Source organism: Ammospiza nelsoni, chromosome 19, assembly GCF_027579445.1.
Source record: "Ammospiza nelsoni isolate bAmmNel1 chromosome 19, bAmmNel1.pri, whole genome shotgun sequence".
Classification (NCBI taxonomy): domain Eukaryota; kingdom Metazoa; phylum Chordata; class Aves; order Passeriformes; family Passerellidae; genus Ammospiza; species Ammospiza nelsoni.
In genome coordinates this window covers 11,965,673-11,991,639 of record NC_080651.1, presented here as the reverse complement: position 1 = coordinate 11,991,639, position 25,967 = coordinate 11,965,673, and the positions used below count along the sequence as shown (strand labels likewise).

Below are 25,967 nucleotides of genomic sequence, written 5' to 3'. Positions count from 1 at the left end.
CATGGCTCCCACTCTGACAGGGCTTGGGGAGTGTCATCCAAAATTTCATTAACTAACACTGCTCTGAGTCCTAGTGAGGGCTGGGAAGGGGACAGCGGAGGGGGACAAGGGTTTTGTGTCACCTCCTGTTCCTCACACAGGGGCTGGGCAGGATGTCCCTTGGGAGGTGACAGTGCCAAGGGTGTTTGTGCAGCACTGAGCAGGGATGTGATGGAGGGAGCTGTACTCACCCCAAACATTTGCCGCAGGTCGGGGTCCCGGAACCGAAAGGGAATGTTGGAGACGTGTAACCTCTTGGGCTGCTGCTTGTCTGTGGTGTCTGAGGAGTGTAGCTGCTGGCTGTCTGTCTGTGCCGCCTCGTCTGTCTGCTGGGGAGGCACCGCTGCCATCAGCCCCTGTCCCCAGCGAGTGTCCCCTGCCCTGTGCCTGGCCCTGCCTGCCCAGGGACACCCTGTGCTCACCCGTTCTGGGCAGCACCCACGGGTGTTCCTCATCCTGGTGGGGATGCTCAGGGTGGGGATGCAGACTCTGCACTCGGGGCCGTGTGGGAGGACTGCAAAGTGCAGAGCTCAGCACCTCGCTGGTGCTGCATTCCAGCGCTGTAATTGCCACCGTCTCCATGAGCAGAGCCAAGCGAGGGGATTACGAGTGGTGAGAAATGATGGGGGGTCTGAGGGGGAGTGATGGCAGGAACACCCAGCCTGGTACCCACCCTGTGGGACTTGGGCCAGGCAGCACCACTGCCCCAGCACTCCCTGTGCCCCTGGCACTGCCCTGAGCCCTCCAAAGCCCCAGGGCCCTCCTGGCAGCTCTGGCACTGCCCTGGACCCCTGCAGCAGGACTGCCCGAGCACTCCCTGTGCCCTTGGCACTGCCCTGAGCCCGCACAATCCCAATACCCCCTGTGCCCCCACAGCTCCAGCACCCCATGTACCCCTGGCACTGCCCTGAGCCCAGCACCCCTCGAGCCCCCATAGCCCCGTAGCCCAGCAGTGCCTCACCGGTACCGTCTGTGTCCCTGCTATGGACTGCGTGCTGGCGTCGCTGCCCGCCGGCTCGGGGTGGCTCTGTGCTGGTGTGTAGAGGCTCATGGCGTGCTCCGGGACCGTGCTCTGCCCCGAGTAGTCCTGCGTGGGGTGCGGCGGGGGGGCGAACTCTGCGGGGATCCCGTTCTGGGGGGGCGGGGGGTACTGGGCGGGGGGGTAGGGCTGGGCCATGGCGTCCGGCGGGGCCGTGGCGTCCTGGTTACCCTGCCGAGAGAGCGGGGCATGGCCCTGAGTGCCGGCACACCTGGGACGGCACTGCCCCGTGAGCCGGGATGGCAGCCGAGAGAGGGCACCGTGCCCTCAGTGCCGGCACACCTGGGCTGCCACTGCCCCAGGATGGGGCTCTGATCTCCACCCCGTTGCCCCCCAGCCTCTGGTGTCTCCGCCCAGCCCTGGGCTGTCTCTGTGCTGTGCTGTCTTTGGGGTCACGTTGCCAGCAGCTGAGCCCCATCCTCTCCCGCTCCCGTGCCCTGCCCGCGCACTGCGCTGGCCTTGGGTAGGAGAACAGAGGCCTCCGTGTGGGGTTTAACTCCTGGAGCTGGCACATCCCTCTCCTTGGGAAGGGAGACTTGGCCAGGCCCAATTTGGGAGCCTAGCACAGAGCAAAGCAGAGCCCGGCCAGCAGCACCGTGCTGGGAGCTGCACAGCACCAGCACCAGCTGGGAGGGGCCCAGGGAGGGATGCTGATGGCCCCTCGGCAAACCCCAGACAGGGATCAATTAACTGCTAAATATTTAATTAGGCCCTTTGCTCTCACGCAGTTGGCGTGGCCGCCTTGTTTAAACGGCAGCGTGGGGCCCAGGCAGTGCCTGCTCTGCACATCCACCCATCAACCTCCTGTCCATCCTCACCACACCCTCGGCCCGTCCCCTTGCACAGGTGTGCGCTGCACCTGGGCAGGCACGGCTGCAGCCCCCAGGGGCAGTGCCAGGGCCGGGGGGCAGTGCCCGCAGCCCCTCGGACGTTCACACTGCGCTGCAGCAGCCCCTGGCCCGTCAAACCCAGCTGTGGCTCAGCCCGCACAGACAAGCTCCTTAATTGCGTGTGTGTGACCGATTTATGTCGGGGAGGGATGGCGGGGGTGGCAGGGGATGCGCTGGCAGCTGCGGGTGGCAGCAGAGCCCACGGGGACACGCGGAGCCCCGGCGGGAGCAGCCCCGCCGCAGATCTATCTGCAAGTCATCCATCGGCAGCCCCAGCACCGCCTGCCCGCGCTGACTCAGCTGCTGGGACGTGCCAGCCCCACGCACCTGCCCGTGTGGGCCGGGGCTGCCAGGCTGCAGAGCCCAGCCCCGGGACGGCCCTGCCCCGGGACGGGCACCGGGAGCTGCCCACGCTGCCCCTGCCCACGGCCCAGGTGCCCGTTCCACCGGGCAGGACAGAGAATCCATCCTGCGCTCACCTGGGTCTCGGTGCCCAACTGTTCTCCAGGGAGCTGACAGACATTGACAGTCACTGTGGTACCCTCTCAGTGCCTGGTGCCTCCCCAGTGCCCTGTGCCCATCCCTCCCTGCCTGATCCTGGTGCCCTGTGTCACCATGATATTTTATGAAAAATCCCTTTGCCAGGATTTTTCATAAAATATCATGGTGACAGCCCTGTGCCCATCCCTCCCTGCCTGATCCTGGCACCCTGTGCCCATCCCTCCTGCCTGCATGGGCAGAACCAGGAGCAGCCCACATCCCTCCTGCCTGCTCTGCCCGGGATGCACCCCTGCTGTCACTGCAGCCAGGATCAGCCACCAACGCGCTGACCAGGGTGTCAGCAGGGACTGACACCCGTGCCAGCCCCTCGCCAGGCTGTCCCAGCAGCCCCGTCTGTGTCAGTTATTAACTGGGGCTGTCGCAGTGCCTGTCAGCCCGGGCACTATTTCATTCAGGGACCATTAGGCTCCCCTGGTTGCTGCTCGTGGCGCTGGAGCTGCGGGTGCTGCAGAGACACAGATCCACAGATCCACAAACCCATAGAGTCACGGCTTCCAGCACCTCCTGTCTGCTCCCAGGGCCTGGCCACCCCATGGGGACAGAGCTGCTCGGCCAGGGCTGCTGTGGTGAGGGTGCCATGGGCAGGGAACGCTGACAGGCCTGGCTGTGTGCTGCCCATGGACACCGCACTGCCCAGCTCACACCCCACACTGCCCACAGCACTGGAACAGCCCCATGCCGGCGCAGCCCAAGCACTGAGGGTCCCTCTGCTCCTCCCAGGAGGGGGCTGGAGCCCCTTCTGGGGTGTCCCCCTGCACTGAGCACACAGGGGGTCCCAGGGACCCACCCCTGCCCCCAGAGATCCCCAGCTCCCAGAACCCCTGGCCATGCAGGGAGCCTGGGGGGCACAGTGCTGGCCTGTGGGTGCCAGGGACAGGGCTCTGAGAAACACCCCCTGCTCTGCCAGCACCCAGCCCTCCTGGGGCACGGGGATGCTCCCACATGGTGCTTTTGACATTTGCAGTAAAAGAAATTCTGGTCATTAACAGCCCTTGGTCTCATTCAAAACAAGACAGATCAGTTCAGTGCCTGAGCCTGGAGCAAAGCTGGCAGCACAGCTTGACCTGGCACCTCTGCTGCCCACCTGCTTGGGCAGGTACCACCAGGACAGTGGCATGGCCCTGTGCTCAAACACCACTGCTCCAGGGATGGCACTGCCCAGGATGTGCCAGAGGCTGCGACAAGGAGCCCAAGTTCCCCAGCTAGGTGTGCCCTGTGCAATGTCCCCGTGTGGTGTCCCCTGCCCCGTGTCCTCTGTGCAGTGTCCCCATGTGGTGTCCTCTGTCCCCTGCCCCCTGTCCCCTGTGCAGTGTCCCCATGTGGCGTCCTCTGTCCCCTGCCCCATGTCCCCTGTGCAGTGTCCCCTGCCCTGCCCACAGCTCAGCCTTGCACCACCAGCCCTGCGCAGCGGCTGCAGCAGCAGGCAGGGGGTAGATATCATCTTTAGCTGATTAAATGTCCCTCATTAACGAGTTTCTTTAATTAATGAAGTTTTTTTGTTTGCTCCACTTGGTTCCTCCCGCCCCACTCTGCCTCCTCAGCACAATCCAGGCCATTTCCTTTCCAGTCATTTAGCGTGGGGCTGGTTCCTGCCGACGCCGCAGTTCGGTGACGGTGCCCGGCAGCCCGGGGCTGACGGCGCCGATTCCCACTTGTGCTCCTTTCTAAGGAAACAGCGCCAGGAGCCCCGGATGCACAGGGTCAGAGCAATCACCTGAGTGCTAGGGGTGGGGCAGCTGCCAGCCACGAGCGCTTCCAGAGGGGCACCAAACCTGGGCTGTGCCAGCCTGGCATGACAATGCCATGCAGGAGGGTCAGAGCAATCACCGAGTGCAGAGCCCTGTGCTAAGGATGAGGGATTGCCAGCCACGAGTGCTTCCAGAGGGGCACCAAACCTGGGCTGTGCCAGCATGGTGTGACAGTGCCACCCAGGAGGGCCTGGGCTTAAGGGCAGCATCTGTCCCCTCCTGCTGCCATGGACGTGCCAGCTTCCTCCAAGCCCAGGGCAACTCCCACCAGCCAACTCTGCCCACAGCTGTGCCCTAGCTGTGCTGCACAGTGCTGATGGTGCAGGGGTGGCACAGCACAGCATGGCCTGGTCACAGAATGGCACTGCCAGTCACGGCATGGCACTGCCCAACCGTGGCATAGCACCGCCAGTCACAGCACGGCATGGCCTAGTCACAGCATGGCACTGCCCAGTTATGGCACCCTGTGCCATGCAGGCACCCCGTGCCCAGCAGGACTCACTCACAGTGTGACAGACACAGCTCCCCCTCGGCCTCTGCCTATGCTAATGACTGTCAACACGGAACACAGGCCGCGGAGGGGAGGAAAATTACTCCCTGAAAAGGAACTGACTGATCCCTGTCATTTCTCACAAAACCACTGACCTGTAAATATTTCATTAGCCCCAGAGCTGTGCCATCCATACAAAGCAGTGCCCGGCGCTGTGCAGGCTCCTGGCTGCGGGCAGGGGGCTCAGGGAGCCCCGGGAGGGACCAGCCCTGCCCCTGCCCACCCAGGGGATGCCAGGAGCCCGTTCCTTACCCCCACAGTGATCCCACAGAGGGCTGGGGGGCAGGATGGGGATGGAGCCTGTGCAGGAAGCAGGGAGGGAGTGAGGAGCTGCAGGGACAGCAGCAGCTGCTGCACTCAGTGTCTTCATCAGGGAGGGTGAGAGGTTGGTGATGGCAGCTGCCAGGGATGCTGCGGTGGGAAGGGAGAGCTCCAGCGGGCAGGCAGCACCTGAGGGGGAGGAGGAGGAGGAGGAGCAGGGGAGGCAGAGCAGCCTGTTGGCATAGGGAACACCATTCTCCTGAGCTGGCACACATTTCCCACACTCTGCACCCCCTGCCCTTGTCCCCGTTGTCCCCAGCTCACAGACGCTGCTGTGCCCCTGCCCTGGCAGCCTGGGGAGGACAGGCAGGCGATGGCACAGACGCTGGCCCGGGCACACGGCAGCACGCGTGTCCCTGTCACCTCGCACGGGCACAGGGGGCACGGTCCGGCCCCGCTCCCGGCTCTGCCAGCTGGAAACTTCGGAGCGGAGGCTTCATGAAATATTCATGAAGTAAATGGTGCAATTTCATCTGCATTCAGCCAACTTCATGTATATTTCAGAGTATTATGAAATGATAATGTTGTGTAACCAAGACGAGCCGGGGGTGCTGGGGGGGGCTCCCGGCCACCCCTGCCTGCACCGGGATGGACCGACGGACACAGCAGCGCCGGGACAGACACGGCGGCGCCGGGACAGACACGGCAGCGCCGGGACGGACCGACGGACACGGCAGCGCCGGGCACAGCGGGCAGGAACGGACGGGGCTCTGGGATGCTCAGCCCTGCTCAGCCCTCTGGCTCCCCCTGACACTGCCCGACATTGCCTCGGGGCCGGGCTCACCTGGCGCCAGCGGTGCCCGGGCACAGCTGCGGTGGCACCAGTCCCTTGGTGGCATCCCCGGCACAGCTCTGCCCCCAGGCACACCGGAGCGAGTCAGACCTGGTGTTCAGGCTGGGATTCCCAGCAGTGCTCTGTCCCCAGCGGCCACCAAAAGGCTGTGACAGGTGGCACAGGAGGCACACGCCAGGCTGCAGAGCCCAGGGTGGGCTGCAGCTGACCTAGCACCCCCTGAGCTCTGCGGGCAGCAGCACCAGATGCAGATACCCACACACGGCATGGCACGGCATGGCATGGCATGGCATGGCATGGCATGGCATGGCGAGCACTCTGCTGCTCCTGCGGGCCTGGGGGCAGCTGCTGGGCTCCCCTGGAAAGGGCTGGGGCTCCTGAACCCTCCCGTGGGGCTGCCAGAGCCCGGCTGCATGCAGACAGCTCCAGACCTGCGGGCAGTGACATCAATGGCCACATCCCCTGGCCTGACACCTCTCATATCCCACAGCAGCTCCCCTGCCACTGCTAGTCCCACACCTGCCCCACACCTCCCACACCCCACAGCGGCGCCCCTGCCAGCCCCACACCTGGCCCACAGGGCGCCAGGAACCCAGCTGAACACTGCTCCTGCACCTGCAGAGCACAGGCACTGACCCTGGCACTGTCAGCCCTGTCACCATGCTGGGGCTCTGGCACAGCTGTGGGTGGCACCTGCTGGCCCAGACCCTGTCACTGTCACCATGCTGGGGCTCTGGCACAGCTGTGGGTGGCACCTGCTGGCCCTGTGCGGGCACTGTGGCACCAGGGACCCTGTGTGTGCCTGGACAGTGCTTGCACGCAGCCCTCTCTAATAGGCAGCCAGGAGCATAATTTTTCCTCTAATTACATATTCAGCACTTCTGAGAAAATGAGATTTTGGTAATTCAATTGGACTGAGAAGCAGCGCTATAATAAAATGAAATTTGTAACAATCGTGCGGTTAAATTAGTTAAATGGAGAGGAAGGAGCTGTGGAAAATTGACCCCTCGATCTCCTACAGACTAATCAGACATTTGAACTGGGCTGTGCTAACAGAACCCCCGGGCTGCGCGGCACAGAGCAGGGGAAAGCGGAGATGGCCCGAGGGAAGGGCTGGGAATGGCTGGGGGCGTCACCTGGTGGTGTCAGAGGGGACATCAGAGGGGACATCCCTGCTCCTCGGGGAGTGTCACCTGGTGGTGTCAGAGGGGACATCCCTGCTCCATTCTGATGGATGGGATGGCTTTGGCAAGGGAGTGTGCCAGGCAAGGTGCTGGGGCCATGCCCTCTGTGGCACTGCCACTGCCAGGGCCTGGCCACTGGGTCCTTGCATTGGCCACTGTCCCCAGCAGCTCCTGGACACACACACACCATGTCCCTCCTGGACACACACCATGTCCCTTTCCACCAGAGGGGACCACAGGGCCATGGGCACACATGCCTGGCAGTGTGAGCAGCTCTGAGTGGGGACAGCAGGACACACGGACAGGGATGGCACCCATGCCAGGCCTCCCGTGGGTGGAGGGCTCTACAGCAGGTACAACTTAATTAGCCTCAATATTTATCTTGTTGTTCGTCTTTCCTGTTTTTTCTTGTAAAAGAACAGGGGGAAAAGACGAGTTTCTCATTTGCAAGTTAATTAGTCTAATTACCTCTAATTAAGGGCTCCCCACACAATGCAGATCACAAATAAGCTGCCACTGTCGCCTGCTCCCACTCCTTTCTCCCCAGTTTGCATTTTCCACAGGAGCTGTTTGAAGGCTGTGCTGAGAGCCCGGCTGTGGATCCTGGCTGGGCACACAGGGCTGGTGTGGGAACAGCCCTGAGCCTGGCAGTGCCCACAGCACTGAGGTGCCCACCACAACCCTTCCCCTGCTCCAGGAGTGAGGGGCGCGCTGCTCACACTGCTCCCTGCTGGCCCCTGCAATGCCAAGGGAGGTGCTGCAGCCTAAAGCCCTGCCAGGGCTGCCCATGGGCACTGGAGGGGGGATCCTGCAGCTCCCACAGCTCCCAGCTCAGGGTTCCCAGCGCAGAGCTCCATCCCACAGCTCCCATTGCAGAGCTCCATCCCAGAGCTCCCATTGCAGAGCTCCATCCCAGAGCTCCCATTCCAGAGCTCCATCCCAGAGCTCCCAGCTCAGGGTTCCCAGCGCAGAGCTCCATCCCACAGCTCCCATTGCAGAGCTCCATCCCAGAGCTCCCATTGCAGAGCTCCATCCCAGAGCTCCCATTGCAGAGCTCCATCCCAGAGCTCCCAGCTCAGGGTTCCCAGCGCAGAGCTCCATCCCACAGCTCCCATTGCAGAGCTCCATCCCACAGCTCCCACTCCAGAGCTCCATCCCAGAGCTCCCAGCCCAGGGTTCCCACCCCACCGCTCCCAACCTGCCCAATGGCACTGTCACGTCACTGTGTCAGTGGCCACGGCATGGCCAGGACTGCACAGCCCCTGACCACACACTGGCTCACACCAGCACTGGAAGATCCAGCTCCTTCCCTGGACATTCAGTTCTCCTGTGCCCAGGCACCCTTGCCAGCCTTCCCAGCACTGGCACAGCTCCCCACGCCCTCCAAGCACCCAGCTCCACAGCTGCCTACAAAAACCAGCAGCACTGAAGTGACCGATGCCCTTCCTGGAGGGGCTACGGTGCCCCTTGGTGCCCCTGGCTCCTCCATGGCAGCCCACCATGCCACAGACACAGTGTCTCCACACAGTGTCCCCCATCCCCGTGGGGACAGCAGCCAAGGGACCCTGGGGCTCCTGGAGGTGCCCAGCTGAGCACGCAGCACCCTGCCCAGCCCTGGCTGCACACAAAGCCACGTTCCAAAGCACCTTGCCGTGCGGATGGTGGCCCCTGAGCGGGGGCAGCCCCGGGGCCAGGGTGTGCAGCTGGTGGAACTGCTGGGGGGGGCCTGCACCCGCTCTGCTAATTAGCCTGTCTTTGTTACACCCCCCCCTCCGACTGCATGTGATGCTTTAAGGAATGACAGATACTAAATCTAATTTAATCTACTCATTCACCCATCACTATAGCATAAAAATAGGAATATACCTATAAAAAGAGCACTGCCAGGCAGTGTGGGCCAAAATCACAGCTATTGTGGGAGAAGCAGCTTTGCAAAGCTAAAATTAATGTCAGTGTTTTCAGTACGAAGGAATCCGAAGCAGGAAACATGTTTTGGGGTTTTAGGGCCTGTGCTCATGGGCAGGGCAGCTGGCACAGCCTGGGCAGAGCAGGAGCTGCCGTGCTGGGTCTCACACGGGCAGCGGGACAAACCCGGTTTGAAACGCGCCCGCTGCTGAAACCGCTCGGAATAGACCCGCTCCCTAAAAATACACCACGCTAAAGCTGGCAGCAGCCCTTTTGGAAAGGAATTTTCCAAGCAGGGTTTGCAGCAGCTGCTTCCCGGCGCTGCTCAGCCTGGGCTCCTGTGCAGGTGTGACTGGGAGCAGGGGATGTTCCCGGCCAGGAGCAGCACTGCATCAGCCCCGCACACCTGGCTGTCAGCCTGGGCTGGGCTCACACCTGCACGGGGCTGCAGCGGGGCTGTGCAGGGTTCAGCAATGATGCTGAGCCTCAGGGTCTGCCCTGGGTCAGCACCAAGCCCTGCCCTGCAGCCATCACTGCTCACCCACAACAGTGAGATGTGTTCTGAGCAGTGACTGATTCCTTGTTCACCAAACGAAGCCACCAGAGGGTCCTTGCACACCAGACCCTCGCTGAGCCAGAGCCAAACGTCCCTGCAAGCCCTAGGGAACGATGCAGCGTTCCCTCTGGGCCAGGCTGCTCTGCTGCAGACCTGCACCCACCCTGCCCTGGCCCCGCCCTCCTGCCCTCCAGAACTCCTGCCCTTGGAGCAGGGCAGTGCCAGGGGCAGCTCTGGGCACGGTGTGGCTGCACAGCCCAGAATGCCACAGACCCAAGGCTCCTAAAGCCAGGCCAGGGTGGCCACATGGGGGAAATGGAGCAGAGTGAGCTGAGAGGCACCCCAGCTCCTGCAAGAGCCACTGGCACTGCTGAGCCCTCCCTGGCACTGGAAGAACTGAAGTTTAGCTGAGCGCTTCATTACTTGGTCATCCCTTGAAATCCCAGCCCAGCTGCAAACGCTGTGGCTGGAGCTACAGAACATCCTCAGGAACCACCCCAGGCACAGGCTCCTGGCAGGGAGAGCCCTGTCTGCAGGGCATGAGGACACTCACTGCGTGCACACCTGGGCATTACCCAGCTCCTGACCAACTGGCCAGCCCAGCAGACTCAGTCCTGGTCACCGGCTCAGGCACCACCATAGGACGCCTCCTTACAAACCCATAAAGGGTTTGGGCAGGGACCCATAACCCAGGGGGGGTCACAACCAAGTCCCCCCAGGCCCCACGGCACAGCCAACTCAGGGAAAGTCAGGTGAAATGAACCCTCTCAGGGGCACAGAGGTGAGCCAGGCCAGCTGGCAGAGCCGCTCTGGGGTGGGCACATGCCCCAGGCAGAGGCAGCATTGATCCCTGTGTGCTCCTGGGGGGCAGGTGGCACAGGTGGGCAGCCTAAAACCCAGAGCAAACTCAGAGCTAAAGCAGGAGCCAGGCACAGCCACTGAGGGGCCCATCAGCCACGCATGGCCCATGCCCCTGCCCCAGTGATGGCCTCCAGTGATGTCCCTGTCCCTGACACCTTGCTGTGACACTCATCAGGAACACCTGTCCCCAGGTGCTGGGTGCAGAACCTCAGCTCAGCATAAACCCCAGGAAGGGGACGGAGATTTTCACCTCCATCGTGCTCATGAGCCGGGTGAAAATCCAACTCCAGATCCTGTAACAAAACCCTCCTCCTGGCTCACAAGTCCAGAGCTGCTGCCAAGGAGCAGGAGGCTGCTGGGAGAGCAGGGAGGAAGAGATGCAGAACACCACGGTCAAAGCAAACCAGGCAGGGTGATGGGGGAGCCGGGGGCTGCCAGGGGCAGAGCTGCACGCCCAGGGAAGTTCCTGCCTCCCAGGGAGCTGCAGCTCCTCTCTCCCAGCCCTGCAGGCACTGGGAGCACCCGTTGGGCCGTGCTGTCACTGCCACTGCTGCCAGAGCCAGGCCAAGCCCTGCCAGAGCGCTCCACAGGGCAAAGGGGAGCACAGCTGAGCCCCTAGTGTGGCCAGGGACAGGGGATCCCAGCTGGAGAGGGACATCCCCCATGCTGCAGACAGAGCATCCTTGTGCTCCTTCCTAGGGACAGAAACCATCCCTGGGATGGGTAGGCGTTCAGGGACAGGTTTGCTCAGTGTCAGGTGTGCAGCAGGCACAGGGAGCTCAGTGCAGCTCTGGGAAGTGTGAAACCCAGCTCAGCCCTGGCTGTCCCCGGGCTCTGGGTGCAATAAATCCCGGGCCTGCCTCGGCAGCCCCGCCGCAGCCCCCGTGCCCACGGCCAGCACCGGAATGGGAGAGACACCTGGGCCTCGCCATGCCCACCACCCCTGGCCGTGCTCTGGCCACGACCCTGCTCGGACACCGGGCACAGACACCCCGAGGGACACAGCACTCCTCGGCCTCCTCGCTGGGGTGAGGGTTGTTGGTTGGCACCCGCGTGCCCGTCCTCGCCGCTGGCTGAACCGCGCCGGCCACGCCGAGTGCAGCGAGGATGCCATGAATTTTTAAACTCCTGAAAGCACAAATGGAGCGGTTTGCCTGGCTGGCAGACGGGATTTCCGACGCAGCACGGAGGCATTTGAGGAAGATGCTGCCTCTCCCAAGCCGCGCTTCCCCTGGGATGGTGGGCCCAGAAACCTGGCAGTCAGGGTCCAGCACAGGGACCAGGGCAGCCCTGTGGGACAGAGGAACCTTGGCCCAGGTGAAGGACCAAACTGACAACCTCAGCAGCCTCTCTCTGGGCTGGCAAACCCAAGCCTGGCACCCGCCTGGCACCACGTGCCCCCAGCCCCTCTGCAGCACCTCCAGTGACAGCGGGACAGCCAATGCCCGGCCGTGGGCACGCACACACAGTGCACACACGTGTGCACACACGAGCTCATCACTTCCCTTCTGCTCAGGCCGCGCAGGAGCCTCGTTCCTCACGAGCATCCATCATCGCGAGGCGGGAGCGCTGGAGCCGCGCCGGCGGCTCTGCCCTGCCCTGCCCTGCCCTGCCTGCCGCACTGCCCGCCCGCTGCCCTGGCCCTGCTCCCCCTGGGCAAACCGAGAGACCCCAAAGCTGCGGCCGAGCCGCCAACAGCATCCCCGGCTCCCGGGGCTGGAGCGGGGAGGCTGCGAGAAGCTGCCAAGCTCTTACCCTCTGCCGAGAGGGAACCAGCCACAAACACGTGCGAACCGGAAAGCAAAAAAATCCCCTGGAGAGGGTGGCTTACCTGTTGGAGGTAGAGGAAGGCTGGAGGACAGGGGAGAGAGTGAGGAAGCATGCCTGAGTTGGAGACAAGGAGGCAGCCCGAGTTAGCCATGGAGCACAGCATGTGTCGACAGGTAGCCGTGGAGCTGCTCGCGGGTCCGTCCTCTTCCGCACACCGCTATCCACCGCTATCCTCGTCTTCCCGGCTGGCCCCTCGGGCTCTCCCCTGCTCGCCGTCCCTCCCGACCCCTCGGCGCTAGTTAGGAGGGTTCATCTGCGGCAGGCCGGCCGCGCCGCCGCCGGAGCAGCGCCTGGCTCTTCACTTCGGGGCCATTAGACACTGGCACTGAGCGCACGGTCTGCAAAGGGTGTGCATGAGCCAGAGCGGAGCGGGAGAGAAAGGAAGGGGAGGAGGAAGGAGAGAGGGCTCGGGAGCGAAATAAAAGGGGTGGGAGTTGGAGGAGGAGGGGGAGTCCCCTGTGCATTCAGACATCAAACAGAGCTCTGTATAAAATGAAGAGAATCCGTAATGACATGAGAACAGCTGATCCCGCACTTAACCCCTCCGCCGCCGCCGCGCTGCGGACGGCTTCTCCGCCGCCCGGCCGCACGCTGGGGAGGCAGCGGGGCAGGATGGGCCGGGCGGCGAGGGCCGGCTCCCTCCCGGGCAGCAAGGCTCTTACCGGGGTTCCGGCGCTGCAGCCGGGGCCGCGGAGCCGTGCGGGGCGGGCGGCGGGGCTGCCGGGGATCCCCCGTGCGCACCCCGCCCGCCGCACACGTGCGCTCCGCCGCGCTCCCGCTGCCGGCCGCCGGCGCTCCGGGCCGCGGGACCGTGCGGCAGCCCCGGCTCCGCCTCCGGGGCCACCGGGGCCAGCGGAGCCACGGGAGCCAGCGGAGCCACGGCCCCGCACGGCCCCGCAGCGGGCCCTGCCCGGCCGGCCGCACCTCACCGCTGCCCGCATGCCCCGGGCACCACTGCCCTGCCCTGCCAAGGTGTGGGAGCCCAGGGAGCCCCCGCCTGCCTGCCCGTCCCCCTGGCACGGAGGGCTGCGGGACCCCTGTCCCTGGGGTCACATGGGACTCTTGCCCCTTGGGGTGACATGGGACTCTTGCCCCTTGGGGTGACACAGGGACCCCTGCCCGTTGGGGTGACATGGGGCCCTCCTCCATGGGGTCACACGGGGCCCTGCCATGGCACTGCCTCCCTGCGCTCCCCAGAGCCATGGGGACCCTCTGCCCCAGGATCCGCCCGCTGGCGGGCACAGGTCAGTCCCAGCAGGGCTCCAGAGGTGCTCTGGCGTTTCCCAGAGCCCTGCGGTGCTGCCCTGACGCATCCACACCAGCCCGGCCGCTGCCACAGCTGCCATGGCAATGTTCTACGTGCCAGTGCCCGCGAGGGACAGCCGGGTGTGCTCGCTCGGGTCCCGTCCCACCTCCACCATCCCGGCCCCGCTGCAGCCCCGGCGCTGCCGTGGGTCCCTCCCTGGTGCCCAGCGCCGTGCCCAGCTCCGGAGCCATGGCAGCGCCGAGGCTGCCAGGCTGGCATTGTGCTGGGGCATGGAGGAAACGAAACCTGGGCTCGGCTCGGCTTCCGTCTCGGCCAAATGTGATGCACAAAGGCAGGGCTGTGCCAGCAGCTGCTGATGCTCTGTCCCTGCCGGAGCCTCCAGCACACAACCAGCCGTTTGGAGCTGGGATTTTCCACAGTATCCCCAGGCACAGTGACATGCTGCAGTGTCCTGGTACACTCGCAGTGCTACGGCTCCTGCTGCAGACACTCCAGAGCAGCAGCGTGCGTGTGGCACGGCTGGCCCAGAGGCACAGGGAGAGCCTGCTGCAAGCAGATCTGCAAGAGCCACCCTGAGAAAGAGGTGTGTGGGGCCAAGGGGGTGCCAGCCCCTCCCAGCAGGTCCTGACACTGGGGGAATGCACTCCAAGGGGACTGCAGGGAGGGGATGCCAGGCCCGGGGGAGGCTTTGTCACCACCACCACCTTGTGGAACTGGGCACCAAAAAGGTCCAGCAGTGACATCTGCTGCCAACAGCATCCCCAGGCACTGCTCCCCGTGGGTGCCCACCACAGCTGCTCCAAGGACCAGGACAGATGCTGTGGCCCCGTTGGCACATCCTGGTGCTCAAACCCCGCTCTCCTGGTGGTGCCCAGCTTCCCTTCCCTCCCATGCCATGCCCTCTGTGCACTCCAGCACCAGGGGAGGATGTGGGACAGCTCTGAAACGACAAGTGTGTCCCTGCACAGCCCTTGGTGCAGCTGAGGGGAGAGGGGCTCCCCCAGGAACCCGCACACACCCACAGACCCCGTGCAGGGCAGGGGCACCCCGAGCAGGCAGCTCCAAAGGCCCTGGGCCGCTCTGGCTCACTGCAGCTCTGGAGGTGACAACGGCAGGGCATGCCTGGCACGGTGGCCTTGCGGTGCCCAACCAAGCGCACCACGTGAGGCAGGAGCGGCTCCAGGATGAGGTAATGTGCCCATCCTCCCCCGCGCCGCTCCGGCCAGGGTGACTCAAAGGCATTCCTGGCCGTGCTGGCACTGCCCTGAGCCAGCAGCGGAATGGGCACAGCTCTGGGAGCTGAGCAGAGCCGGAGTCTCCTCTCCCTCTCCTCCTGCCGTCCCCAAGGTGTGCCCGGCCGCAGAGATGTCCCTCTGCAGCGGGGAGCCCGGGGGACACTGATGGGCAGGGTGGCACCCTGTCAGCTCAGAGGGACACCTTGCTGGCACCACCTCACCCTGCTGCTCCCGGTGACACCGTGCCACAGTGCCAGCCAGCAGTGGTGGCACCAGGGCTGTGCCCGCCCCGCAGAGCCGCAGCCCCCGAGGAGCCCCTCCGAAACTGAAGCCTCCTGGAAGGAAAGTTTATTTATCTGTTTAATTAAGATGTGTTCACCAGGCGCACAGACCCCATTCCATCTGTCTCACTTACAGCCGTGTCCCAGTAAAATTAAACCTAATAAATATCAGCAGAGGGAAAGCAAAGGGCACGTGTGAGATATACGATCAAAGGCTGAAGTTGCACAGGGCTGCAGTTCTCAGCACATCCCTCTCTGCCCTTCGGGGCCGGGCTGGCACTGCGCTCCCCCGCTCAGGATGGGGCTGCCTTTCCTTCAAATCAGCACAATTCCCAGTTTTTTATTTATTTTAAATGAACCCTTCAGGGCTCCTTGGTTTTGTTTTCTGGAAGAGGGAGAACAACACGGCACCGGGACAGGAGTGGCCTTGGCCAAGGGACAGAGCCTGCACTGGGAGCACTGGTGGGCACACACCCAGACCCCTGAGGGAACCTGCCAGGGACAGCTCAGCCCATCTGGCTGCTCCAGGCACCGGGATGGACGTGCTGCACAGGGCAGAGCTGCTGGGAGGCGCCCGAGGCAGCCAGAGCGGTGCCATCCTCTCCTTGGGAAAGGGCGGAAAGGCTCAGGCCTCCTCCAAGGGACACCCTGGGACATCTGGGAGCTTCATCCACGAGGAACGAGCCCAGGGGTCTGCCTGGAGCCCCCAGCCCCACTGAGCACAGCTGTGGCACATCCAGGTGCCAAGGGCACTGCACCCAGCCCTGGGCACCTGTCAGAGCTGCTGCCAGCCCAGAGCTGGCCCAGCTTCGTGCCCAGATTCCCACCCACAGGATGCAGTGAAATTCCAACACCTGGCAGCACTGGGAGCCCCGTGCTTCCTCTCCCAGCAGAGAGGATGACGCCATGATGCCATGTCCTGGACCTGCCACGGGGGCACAGCACACAGCCACGGGGGCACTGGGTGTCCTGGGGGCTGCTGGTGCTTGGTGGGACCCCCCGGTCCCTGCAGCACTCCCCACAGGGCAAAGCTGGGTGCTGGCACTCCTGAGAGATGCCAAGGAGCTGCAGATCAGGCAGGACACAGCCTCTGCCTCAGGGCCCTCGAGGCTGTGCTGGGACATCAGGTGCTCCAGCCCCGGGGTCACCCTGTGAGGGCAGTGCTGGCAGCCCACAGCACCCAGGGACAGCAGCACCAGCCTAATCCTCTCCTGCCACCCACTCAAAATGCCCCCAAGCCAAGGCATTCATTAATTAGAAGCTCATTAGTAGTTATTCAAAGACATCAAGCAATTAGATGAAGGCACTGACAGATCAGAGCTGCTGCGTGACAAGGAGCATCCATCCCATGGCAAGGAAGGTCCCACGTCCCCAGCACCACAGGGATGGTCCCTGCCCCAAGCCGGGGCAGCGACAAGGGCTGACAAGGCTCCCTGGCACCCTGTTAAACCTTCCATCTGTCCCTGCTCCTTCCTCCTCCTCCAGCAGCTCTCAGAGGTCACTGGAGACACTCTGAGCCCCTGCTCTGAATCCCAAAGATGGAGCACCAGGTATGACCTCGCCAGCTGAGGAGGGGGCTGTGACCGAACCCAAGAAATGCAGCCTCTGAACTGGCAGCCCTGTGCCCCACACAGGGGGGCTTCAGCAGCAGCCCCAGGTGCCAGCACAGGGCACACAACAGGAGGGGTCTGAGGCACCCTGGGATGGGTCGGGGTCCTGCACACGAGCCCCTGCTGCCCCTGGCTTGGCAGGCAGGCAGTGCTGCTCCTCAGGCTCTCAGTCTCTGTGCTCCAGGGGCACACACTGCAAGGAGCAGGGGGACCATGAGCGCTGAGCCAGGCGGGGAGGGAGGGAATAAATAAGGATAAGGGAAGCACAGGAGTGAGGGGGGCAGCAGATTGGTCTCAGGGGCCCAGCTGGCTCTGACATCCACAGCCCCATAATCACATTCAGAGCAGCACCAGGCTGGAGGCAGCTCTCCTCCAGCACGGCAATAAACGAGAGCAACACTCTCAATAATTCAGCACCAGGAGAGGGTGATAAAGCAGCGGAGGCACCACTGCAGGCAGCTGGGGCGGGGGGCTCCCTGCTCCCTCCTATATCTCTGTGATCCCAACCCTCTCCTCTCTCTCTGTGCCCCAGCTGCGACTTGGGGTGCCCCCAGCCCTGCCAGAGCCCCCAGCTCTGCAGTATGGGACAGACAGACAGACAGAGAGAGGGGCCCAGAATGAATGCAGCAGAATGAAACCCCTCCATCACCAGCAGACAGACTGGGCAGGGGCAGCAGCACAGCACCTCCCCAGCTCCCTGACCAGCTCCATCCCACCCTCTCCTTCTACAGCCACACCAACAGAGCCCAGAGCCCCTGTGCAGACCCCAAACCTCCCACCCAGAGCGGGCAGGGGCAGCTGAGCTGCAGGACCCCCACCCTGCTGCCCTCCCCTCCTGCAGACACAGCCAGGGCCACGGCAGATCCCTGCAGCCCAGGGCTGAGCCGTGCCCGCCCGCCCACACACAGCAGGGCACTGGGGGGAGCAAAGCCCCCTCCTCAATGGGGAGTGAACCACTGAGACACCAGCAAGCACAGGGCTGGGGGCAGCCCGGCCCCACAGCTGAGCAGTGTCCCAGGCCCACAGCACAGCCCAGCACAGGACAGCCTTCCTCCTGTCCATCCTGGCTCCCTGCACACTCTGCTCCCACCCTTCCTGCTCCTCCTGGCAGCTCTTTTTCCACATTTCCCACAGGATCTCAGGTCCCTTCCACACCGCAATCCCTCCCAGCAGGTCACCTCCATCGCTGTCCTGTGTGTGCCAAGGATGGGAGTGTTCCCCTTCACAGCCCTGCATGTGAGCAGCTCCTGCAGCACAGGGCCACTGCCCCTGGCACGCCCTGGCACCCCCAGCCCCTGGCAGGGCCCAGAGCTGTGGATGATGCACCACACTCATCCTCTGCAGCCCCTCAGCTTTCCCTGCCCCTCTACTCCACTGGCTTTGGCTGTCCTCAGTGGGATGGACCCTGGGGGGATGCAGTGTCCCCTCTGTGATGGGCTCCTCCTGATGCTGCAAAGTCCAGAGATGTGAGGGTGGCACAGGAAGGAGCCACCCACACCTGAGCAGCGGGCACAGGCTGGCAGAGGGCACCTGCTCTGGTTCACCTTCCACTCACATCAGCCATGCCCTGCCTCAGCCTGGGACACTGTGAGCTGTGGTGACCCTCCCAGAACCCTGGGGACAAACATCTCCTGGGTGAGCAACTGCCGCAGAACGGGGCCCCTGCCAGCCCCACACACGCAGGTTTGGATGCAGGAGGGACCCCGGGAGCAGCTCTGTGCCCCCAGCCCCATCCCTGAGCCCCAGGCCCTGCCCTGCCCGTGCCAAGCTCCCTGCCACCCCACACACGCAGGTTTGGATGCAGGAGGGACCCCGGGAGCAGCCAGGGCAGAGCCAAGGCAGCCCCTGGCTGGGACCCCAACCCTCCGTACCTTTTACTGAGCCCAGCTCCTCCCGCGGCGCTCGCACGGGGCGCTCTGGAAAACACAGGCAAGGGGAGGAAGGGTTAAAATCAGTGATCATCATCATCATCGTCACCACTAACCTGTCACAGTCAGCGCTGCCTGCCCATGTCTGCACGGTGCTGGGATGTGAGCTGGATGTCAGTGACATTCCCTGGGCACTGGGGAGCCTGTGCTGGCCAGGCCAGGGGCTCAGCCCAGGGCAGCCAAGCAGCATCAGCCCCTGCCACCCTGATTTTTTAAGATTTTCTAAGCCTTCTGATGCTTACATTCTTGTAATGAACTTTCTCACACACTTTCTGTAAATAACTCATTGGTTTGCATTCTTTTACGGAGGAGGAGAAATTTGACGGGCTGTTGGTTTGTCCAGTGTCATTGGAGAGGTGGCACTGTCACCCTCCAATCCACTGTCACTTTTGGAAATTATAAATGTTAGAGTCAAAAAATAAACTTCCCCTTTTTACCTTGGAAACAGCAGCGTGTCTGTGTCGTGTTATTTCATGTCTTACAGTGACAAGCACCCAGCAGCCCCATGCCCTCTCCTTCAGCCCCATCAGTGCACCAGGAACCCAGGGTCCCTTCCTGGGCCCCAGAGCCCTGCAGGCACAGCCCCACACACCCCACAGGGCACAGCTGCCATCCAATGCTGGCTGCACATCTGGCTCGGTGCATCCCAAGCCCTCAGCCCGCAGCAGCACAGGGACACGCTCCTGTGAGGAGCAGCCCCTGCGGCACGCTGCTCTCCTGGCTCTGGGCACTTCTTGGAAATTAAGCCAAATTTCAAAGAAAACTTCCTGAAAGCTGCACTTCAACTAATTGGCTTTTGCAGCGTGGCCAAGGCAAACATTCATCAATCACGTTAGCCCCTCAGAAATAACGGGAATGGCTGATACATCCCAGGAGCGGCTAAAGAGTGAGGGGGGCTGCGTGTGCCCGTTCCTGCGCTTTGGAGGCCGGCGGGCGCTGGGTCCCACCTGCCCAGCAGCTCTGGAGACGCTCAGCCCCCAGTGCAGGGCCAGCAGCCCCAGGCGAGGGTCCCGAGGGGGGTTCAGGACCCTGGGGGTGCCTGGGGGCTGCTCTGAGCCCACAGCTGGTCCCAGCAGCACCGGCCCAGGGACGGTCCGGCGGCTCAGGATGCACAGACACTGCTCCCAGGCACTCTGTTAGCAAACGCGGCTCTCAGGCACGCAGCAGGATAATCAATTATGGTAATTCCTGCCTCAATGAATCAGATTCATGGAGGAGTACAGCTCATTAGGCTGGTGCTGACTTCCATTAGCACTCTCATGATAAAAACCCTGCAAACACTCTCACCCTGCACCAGGCATTCACCAGGCTGGGGGTCCCCTCTCCCCAGGCCAGGGCAGACCCAGCTGTGGGTGCCCTAACACAGATGTTTGGGGGCTCCCTGGCTCCCAGCGATGCTGACAGCCCTGCAGGCCTGGCAGAGCCTCCTGCCCCAGGCACCACCCCCGAGCCGTGCCAAGGGAGTGCCCACCAGGGTCCAGGCTGGGAGCAGGGCATGGCACAGCCGGCACAGAGCAGGGCTGGCAGTGAGCGCTGGCAGCGCTGGGAGCCCGCTCTGCCTGCTCTGCAATGAATAATTGACTCCGTGCGCTCCCGGGGGGGCTCGGCGGTGGGTAACTGCATTTCCCAAACACATTTCCCAGGAAAGGCGCCTTCTGAGAAGCTCCCCACAGCACCACGGGGCCTCACAGCCAGGATGGGCCCAGCTGGGACATGCCACGCTCCTGGCACACACAGGGACGGGCCAAGCCCAGCTCCAGCCCAGCACAGGCCTCTGGTGGTCCCAGAACACACAGGGAGGGGATGCTCAGCCACAGCCTGTCTGTCCAGAGCAGGAGAGGGAAACCCCTGGCACAGCATTGATGGAGAGGGGCAGGAGCAGCTCTGGGCAGGATCTAGGGGATCTTGGTCCAGTCTCTGCTTTTCTGGCACAGGTCTGGGCTGACCAACTCCACCTGGAGCCTCGCACAGCCCCAGAGGGACCTGCTGCCAGAACAGGTGATCCCAGCCCAGCCAAACCCACCTGGATCAGAATCAGGGGGTCTGCACAAGAAATGCAACCCGTGTCACCCAGCTGCAGGGATGCCATGAAAGCTGCACCCCATCACCCCCATCCCCACACTTAAACCAAGGCAGGCCTGGCTCTGATCTGCTGGGAAACTTCTTGGTAGTTTCTCAAAGTACATTTTAACCACCATTCCCTCCACCAAAAATCCTAAATTAATTTTGCTTTTAATTAAATTCATTAGCAAAGATTATCTGGCTGAGGAACAATAATGTCCCACCCTCCCCCCACAGCCCTCTCTATTTATATCCCCATATACAGAACAGCAGCAAAAATTTCTTTATGGGCCATTAAAGGTTTAATGTTTAATTTATAACCACCTTCTCCGGCGGGTGGGATGGCCAGGCACAATGTCAACATTTTTAATTAAATGAGAAGGGATTTTTTTTTTCCCCAGCTAAGGAATATAAAACATCCCGCTCCCAGCAGCGTTGGAGGCAGGGGCAGGAGGGGCAGGGGCAGAGACTGGGGCAGAGGCTGGTCACCAAACCCCACCTGAGTAACAGCTGTGACCTCTCAGCCAATTCCTGCCACCAAACCCACCTGAATAACAGCTCTGAGCCTCCCAGCCAAAATCCTTCCTGCAATTCCTGCTGGCCACCAAACCCCACCTAAATAACACCTGTGAGCATCCCAGCCAAAATCCTTCCTGCAATTCCTGCTGGCCACCAAACCCCACCTGAGGAACAGCTGCGACCTCCCACCTGAAATCCTTCCTGCAATTCCTGCTGGCCACTGGCGCCTCCTCCCAGCCCATCAGCACCTCCTCGTGCTGGCCAGGAGATCAGAGCTTCCAGTGCCATTCCTGAACCTGCTGTGAGCCAGGGGCGCCCGCTGGCACAGCGGGCATGGCCGGAGGAGCCTGGCACTCCTGGCATCCTGCTGGCATCCCTGGCACAGCCCCCTGTGGCGTCCCCCAGGCACGGGAGCTGCAGGGGAGAGTGCCCAGCATGGACACCCCAGCATGGACAGCGCAGCCCCTCCTGCCCGGGCAGCTCCGAGCAGGCAGCTCTCCGTTCATGGAGTGCTTTATCTTACAGGAGAGATGAAACCTCTGCGCAGAGGAGAGCAAAAGCGCTGAATCAGCAGCGAGCTGGGGGAGGCAGGTTCAGCCATGAGCACTTGGCTCCAGCACAGCCTGTCAGTGCTTCATCCTCCTGCAGCCACACTCTGCCAGAGCTGAGCATCCCCACACCCTGTTTGTTCCGTGCCCTTGCAGGGGCTGGGATGGCCCAGGGAGCCACAGCAGCTCCTCACCCTGCCTGCCAGCCCCATGCCAGCCCCATGCCAGCCCCATGCCTGCCCTGTGCTGCACCAACAGCCCCAGAGCAAGCCAAGCTCCCTCCCTGGCATCCCCTGCACGGCAGGATGGGCTGGCAGGAGCCGTCCTGGCACAGCTGCCACGTCCCCAGCAGCGCTCCAGGGTGCAGCAGGTGCCCATCCATCCCTCCCAGCTCAGCAGGGCCCCTCCCAAAGGCAGCTCCTGCTTTCCTGCCCAGCGTGGCCGTGCTGGCTCCCAGGCCAGGAGAGGCAGAGCTGCTGCTCAGTGCCCACATGCCCACACACGTGTGCCCACGGGAGCAGCGTGCAAGGGCCGGCTGCAGGAGCCAGCGGCGGAGCAGGGATGGCACTGTGCTGCTCACTAAAAGCATGAGTGTCACTAAATCAATAATTCATTTACTTTAATGAGATAAGTACTTGGAAAACTAATTGCAAACCTGCTCCATTTACTCCAGCCCATTATAGCCTTTAATGTAAATGGCAGGGACGCTGCTGGAGGAAGGGGAAGGGCTTTGGGTGGAAGACTGTGTTGTCCTTCCCTTCTTCTAAGAAAGAGAAATATCAGTCACCAGCTGGGACAGCAGAAGCCAAAGGAGCGGGTGGGATCACCGTGGGGAAGTGCTGATGATGGAATCCCTGATGGAATCACTGATGGCAGAGCAGGGGGAAAACCCAGCACCCCCAGAGCCACCACTGTCCCTCTGCCCACACTGCACCACAGAGGGCTCTCCCAGAACAGGATGTGGCTCCAGGCTTGCCCTGCTCCACAGCCTCCCATCTGGAGCCCTGCTGGCCATGCCCCTCTGCAGGTGTTACTGCAATGATCTGATATAAACAGAAATATAAACACATATATAAACTGAAATATAAACAGTGGCTGCATCTCTGGCACAGCGTGCCCTGTGCCAGCCCTGCCAGCTCCTCTGCCTCAGCCACTGCTGCCCCTTGCCACCCTCCAGCCCCTGCCAGTGCCCGGGGTGCCAGGGTGGGCAGGGGTGCCCTGCCAGGCCCCAGCACCCTCCTGACAAGGAGCTGTGGCTGCGGGCAGCACGGCCGCTGCATCCCTTAACCGCAGGAGCTGCGTGCCAAGGGCTCACTTCTCGCTTGCTGGAGCAAATGGCAGGTCATAAAAAGGAGCTGTGACAGGAGAGAAAATGTTCCAGAGTCCACAAGGACCAGTCCAGGGTAAATCCATCTGCTCAGCAATTTAGCTAGAAAATCCTTTCCAATCATCCGTGCTGTAGGTCCTTCGTCCCCAGCTGGCGGCTCTGGGCAGGGCCTCTCCCACTCATGTGGGGTTCATGGTGCTTGGTGGTCCCAGAACAGCTCCTTCAGGGGCACTGGGGAGGGCCACACCTCGGGAGGGGTCTCACCAGCCCCCCAGAGGGTTTGGCACTGGCAAGGGCCATGGGGGCTCTTTCCCAAGCTGCTGTCTGGCTCAGAAGAGCACACCGTCCTTCCCAGGTCCCGTGCCCATGGCACCTTTTGGGGATGCTCCCAGGGGGTGCAAACCCCACTGCAGCCCCACGAGCAGCCCACGGGCAGCAGCAGGAGCTGCCCTGGGAGCAGGGCTGAGCAGAGCTAGGGTAACCCTGCCTGGCTGGAGCTGCCCAGCTCAGCCTCGCTCGGCCGCCGCAGAGATCTCCCTGCTGCATCCACTGCATCCCACCTCAGCCGCTCCTGTCGCACAGCAAATCGATGGCAGGCATCTCAATTAATCACACCAGGGGCAAATTGATTAGGAGCCTAAATAAGGTCAACATGGTTGTCTGCTTATAGGGTGGGACCCCTTAATCATCATTTTATCTGCAGCGGGCTGCAGAGCCGGCAGTCACGGCGGCTCAGGAGCGCGCAGGGATCTGCACTGAGCCCCTGCAGCTCCCAGGGCTGGTGGCACGAGGGCCATGGCTCTGCCACAGGGAGCTGCATTCCAGCATGCAGCAGCACCGGGCACGGGGAACCCCAACAGCGGGAGCCCCAGCAGGGACCCCGAGGCCCAGCTGTCACCTCCAGCTCCAAGGTGACAAAAGCAGCACAGCTATGGGCACATCCCTCTGACCCCACATCCACTAGGGCTCCCTTGCCTTCTACTGTCCCAGTTTGGGAGACACCATCTCCCACCCAAAACTCCTTCCCCTTCCTCCAGCAGCATTACTGCCACTTAGGTTAAAGCTATGGCTGGGCTGGGGTAAATGGCAGAGCCATGACTGCTGCTCTGGTCCCCACAGCCCCTGAGTGCTGCCCACAACCCCTGTGGCACTGGACACACCTCCCTCACTCACCTGGCCTGCCCCAGCCACCCACCGCCTCCTTTTGTTGTAAATACCGGTATAAATATTATAATTTGGTTTAATATTTAATATAGTCAGGTTAAATAAGCATTCCCAGCCCCATAAATAATCATTAATGGAGGATTCTAATTGTGCTGTTGGGATCCGGCCTCATGACTTATTTAGCGGGCAGACCTCTTCCCGTCCCCTCCCCACACGCTGTAAATTAACCTGTGGCTCAGCCTCTCCCTGATAACCTGTGGGACAGGGCACAAGGAGATGGATCCACGCTGGGATGTGGAGATAGGAGAACATCTGGGATGAAGCCAGCAGGGACAGGGGGACCAGAGGGGCTGGAGGAGCCAGCAGGAACATGGAGCAGCCGAGCAGGACACGACTGTGAGAGAAGATCATGGATTTCAGGGCATCCTTTGTGGACACCTGGGCACGGCACGAGCCCTGGAGCAGAGGTAGGTGAGCCATGGACGAGGAGCACCCGCCCTGCTCACCCTGGGGTGGCATCAGCAGGGACACACAGACACAAAGCGCTGCCAGGCGAGTGGAGAGCAGGGGATGCTTTTATCCCAACCACAAACCTACTGTGAAATTGATTGAAAACAACAGGAAAAAAGGAAACAAACCCCAGAGCACCAAATGCAGCACGCAGGGAATTGGCCAGGGGTGAGCGTTCTGAAAGCCCTGATGGAGACACGAGGACAGGCAAAGTGCAGGAAAACCTGAAAACCTCCGTGTGAGTGTTTTCCCCTCGAGGGATGCACTGATGCAGTGCTGCAAGAAAAGGCTGGGCTTTTCTTTATGCAGCCTAATTTCATCTTGAAATGAAAAACGACAAAAGCAAATGGAAGGAGCCCCTCTGTGGGCCCGTGGGTGCCCAAAGCTCTGTGTGCCAGCTCCAACGGGCACAGGAGCACCCCAGGAGCTGTGGGGATACCAACCCCAGGGAAACAGGCTCCTCCTGCTCCCCAGGCACCTTGGGGTGCTCCTGCTGCCACTGATGCCATCAGATGCTCACAATCAGGGTCCATCCCCACAGTGTGTCCCGTGCCCTCTGGATTTTGACCATGGAGAGACCCCTGGGAGCTCTCCTATCCTATGAGAGATGCAGCAGAGGGGACCCAAGAGTGACAGTCCTTTAGAGCAGCTTTCCTGTCTCTGGCACGTCTGCTCATCCCGACAGGGGTGCCCCAAACAGTGCCAGTCCTGACTCTGGGCTGCAGCTCCACGGGAAAGGCCCTGCTTCATCTTTATTTGTCAGAATTTATACGAAAAGGGGATAGTTCAGCTCTGAATGTAATGATTTGGAAGAACAGCCCTCCAGTGGCCTCCTCAGCTAGCATGGCATCAATACCATCGATTGCTGAAATAACTGATAGCCCTGGCCCAGCATGCTGGGGAATGCTCCTTCCTGCTCCGAGACCCCAAACAACCCCTGCTACAGGCTCCCAACCCCAAACCACTCCCTGCACCTCACCTGTGGGCAGCACAGCTCTTTGTGTACCCCAGAGGAGAGACAGTGAGAGCTGCCTGTCTGTGGGGACACACCGAGGTCACCTGGGCAGGTAACACAGCACAGCACAGCACAGCACAGCACAGCACAGCACTCTGTCCTGTCCTGCCTGTCTGGGGAACACACCAGGATCACCTGGGCAGGTAACACAGCACAGCACAGCACAGCACTCTGTCCTGTCCTGCCTGTCTGGGGAACACACCAGGATCACCTGGGCAGGTAACA

At 62.2% G+C, this 25,967-nt stretch overlaps 1 protein-coding gene across 4 annotated transcripts in view; it reads right to left on the bottom strand.

Annotated features, from left to right (window-relative positions):
- RBFOX3 (RNA binding fox-1 homolog 3) overlaps window positions 1-25,967 on the bottom strand; it is a 121,525-nt gene that overhangs the window by 7,002 nt on the left and 88,556 nt on the right. For 3 of the 4 annotated variants that reach the window (XM_059485820.1, XM_059485817.1, XM_059485818.1), the window contains exons 3-6: window positions 18,542-18,586; window positions 12,279-12,615; window positions 1,001-1,249; window positions 231-368 (exon numbers count right to left, since the gene is read on the bottom strand). In XM_059485820.1, coding sequence (XP_059341803.1) covers window positions 231-368; window positions 1,001-1,249; window positions 12,279-12,380 — 489 coding nt within the window. In that variant the 5' untranslated portion in view covers window positions 12,381-12,615; window positions 18,542-18,586. The remainder of the gene's footprint in view (window positions 1-230; window positions 369-1,000; window positions 1,250-12,278; window positions 12,616-18,541; window positions 18,587-25,967) is intronic. The other variant, XM_059485819.1, reaches the window with a different exon arrangement.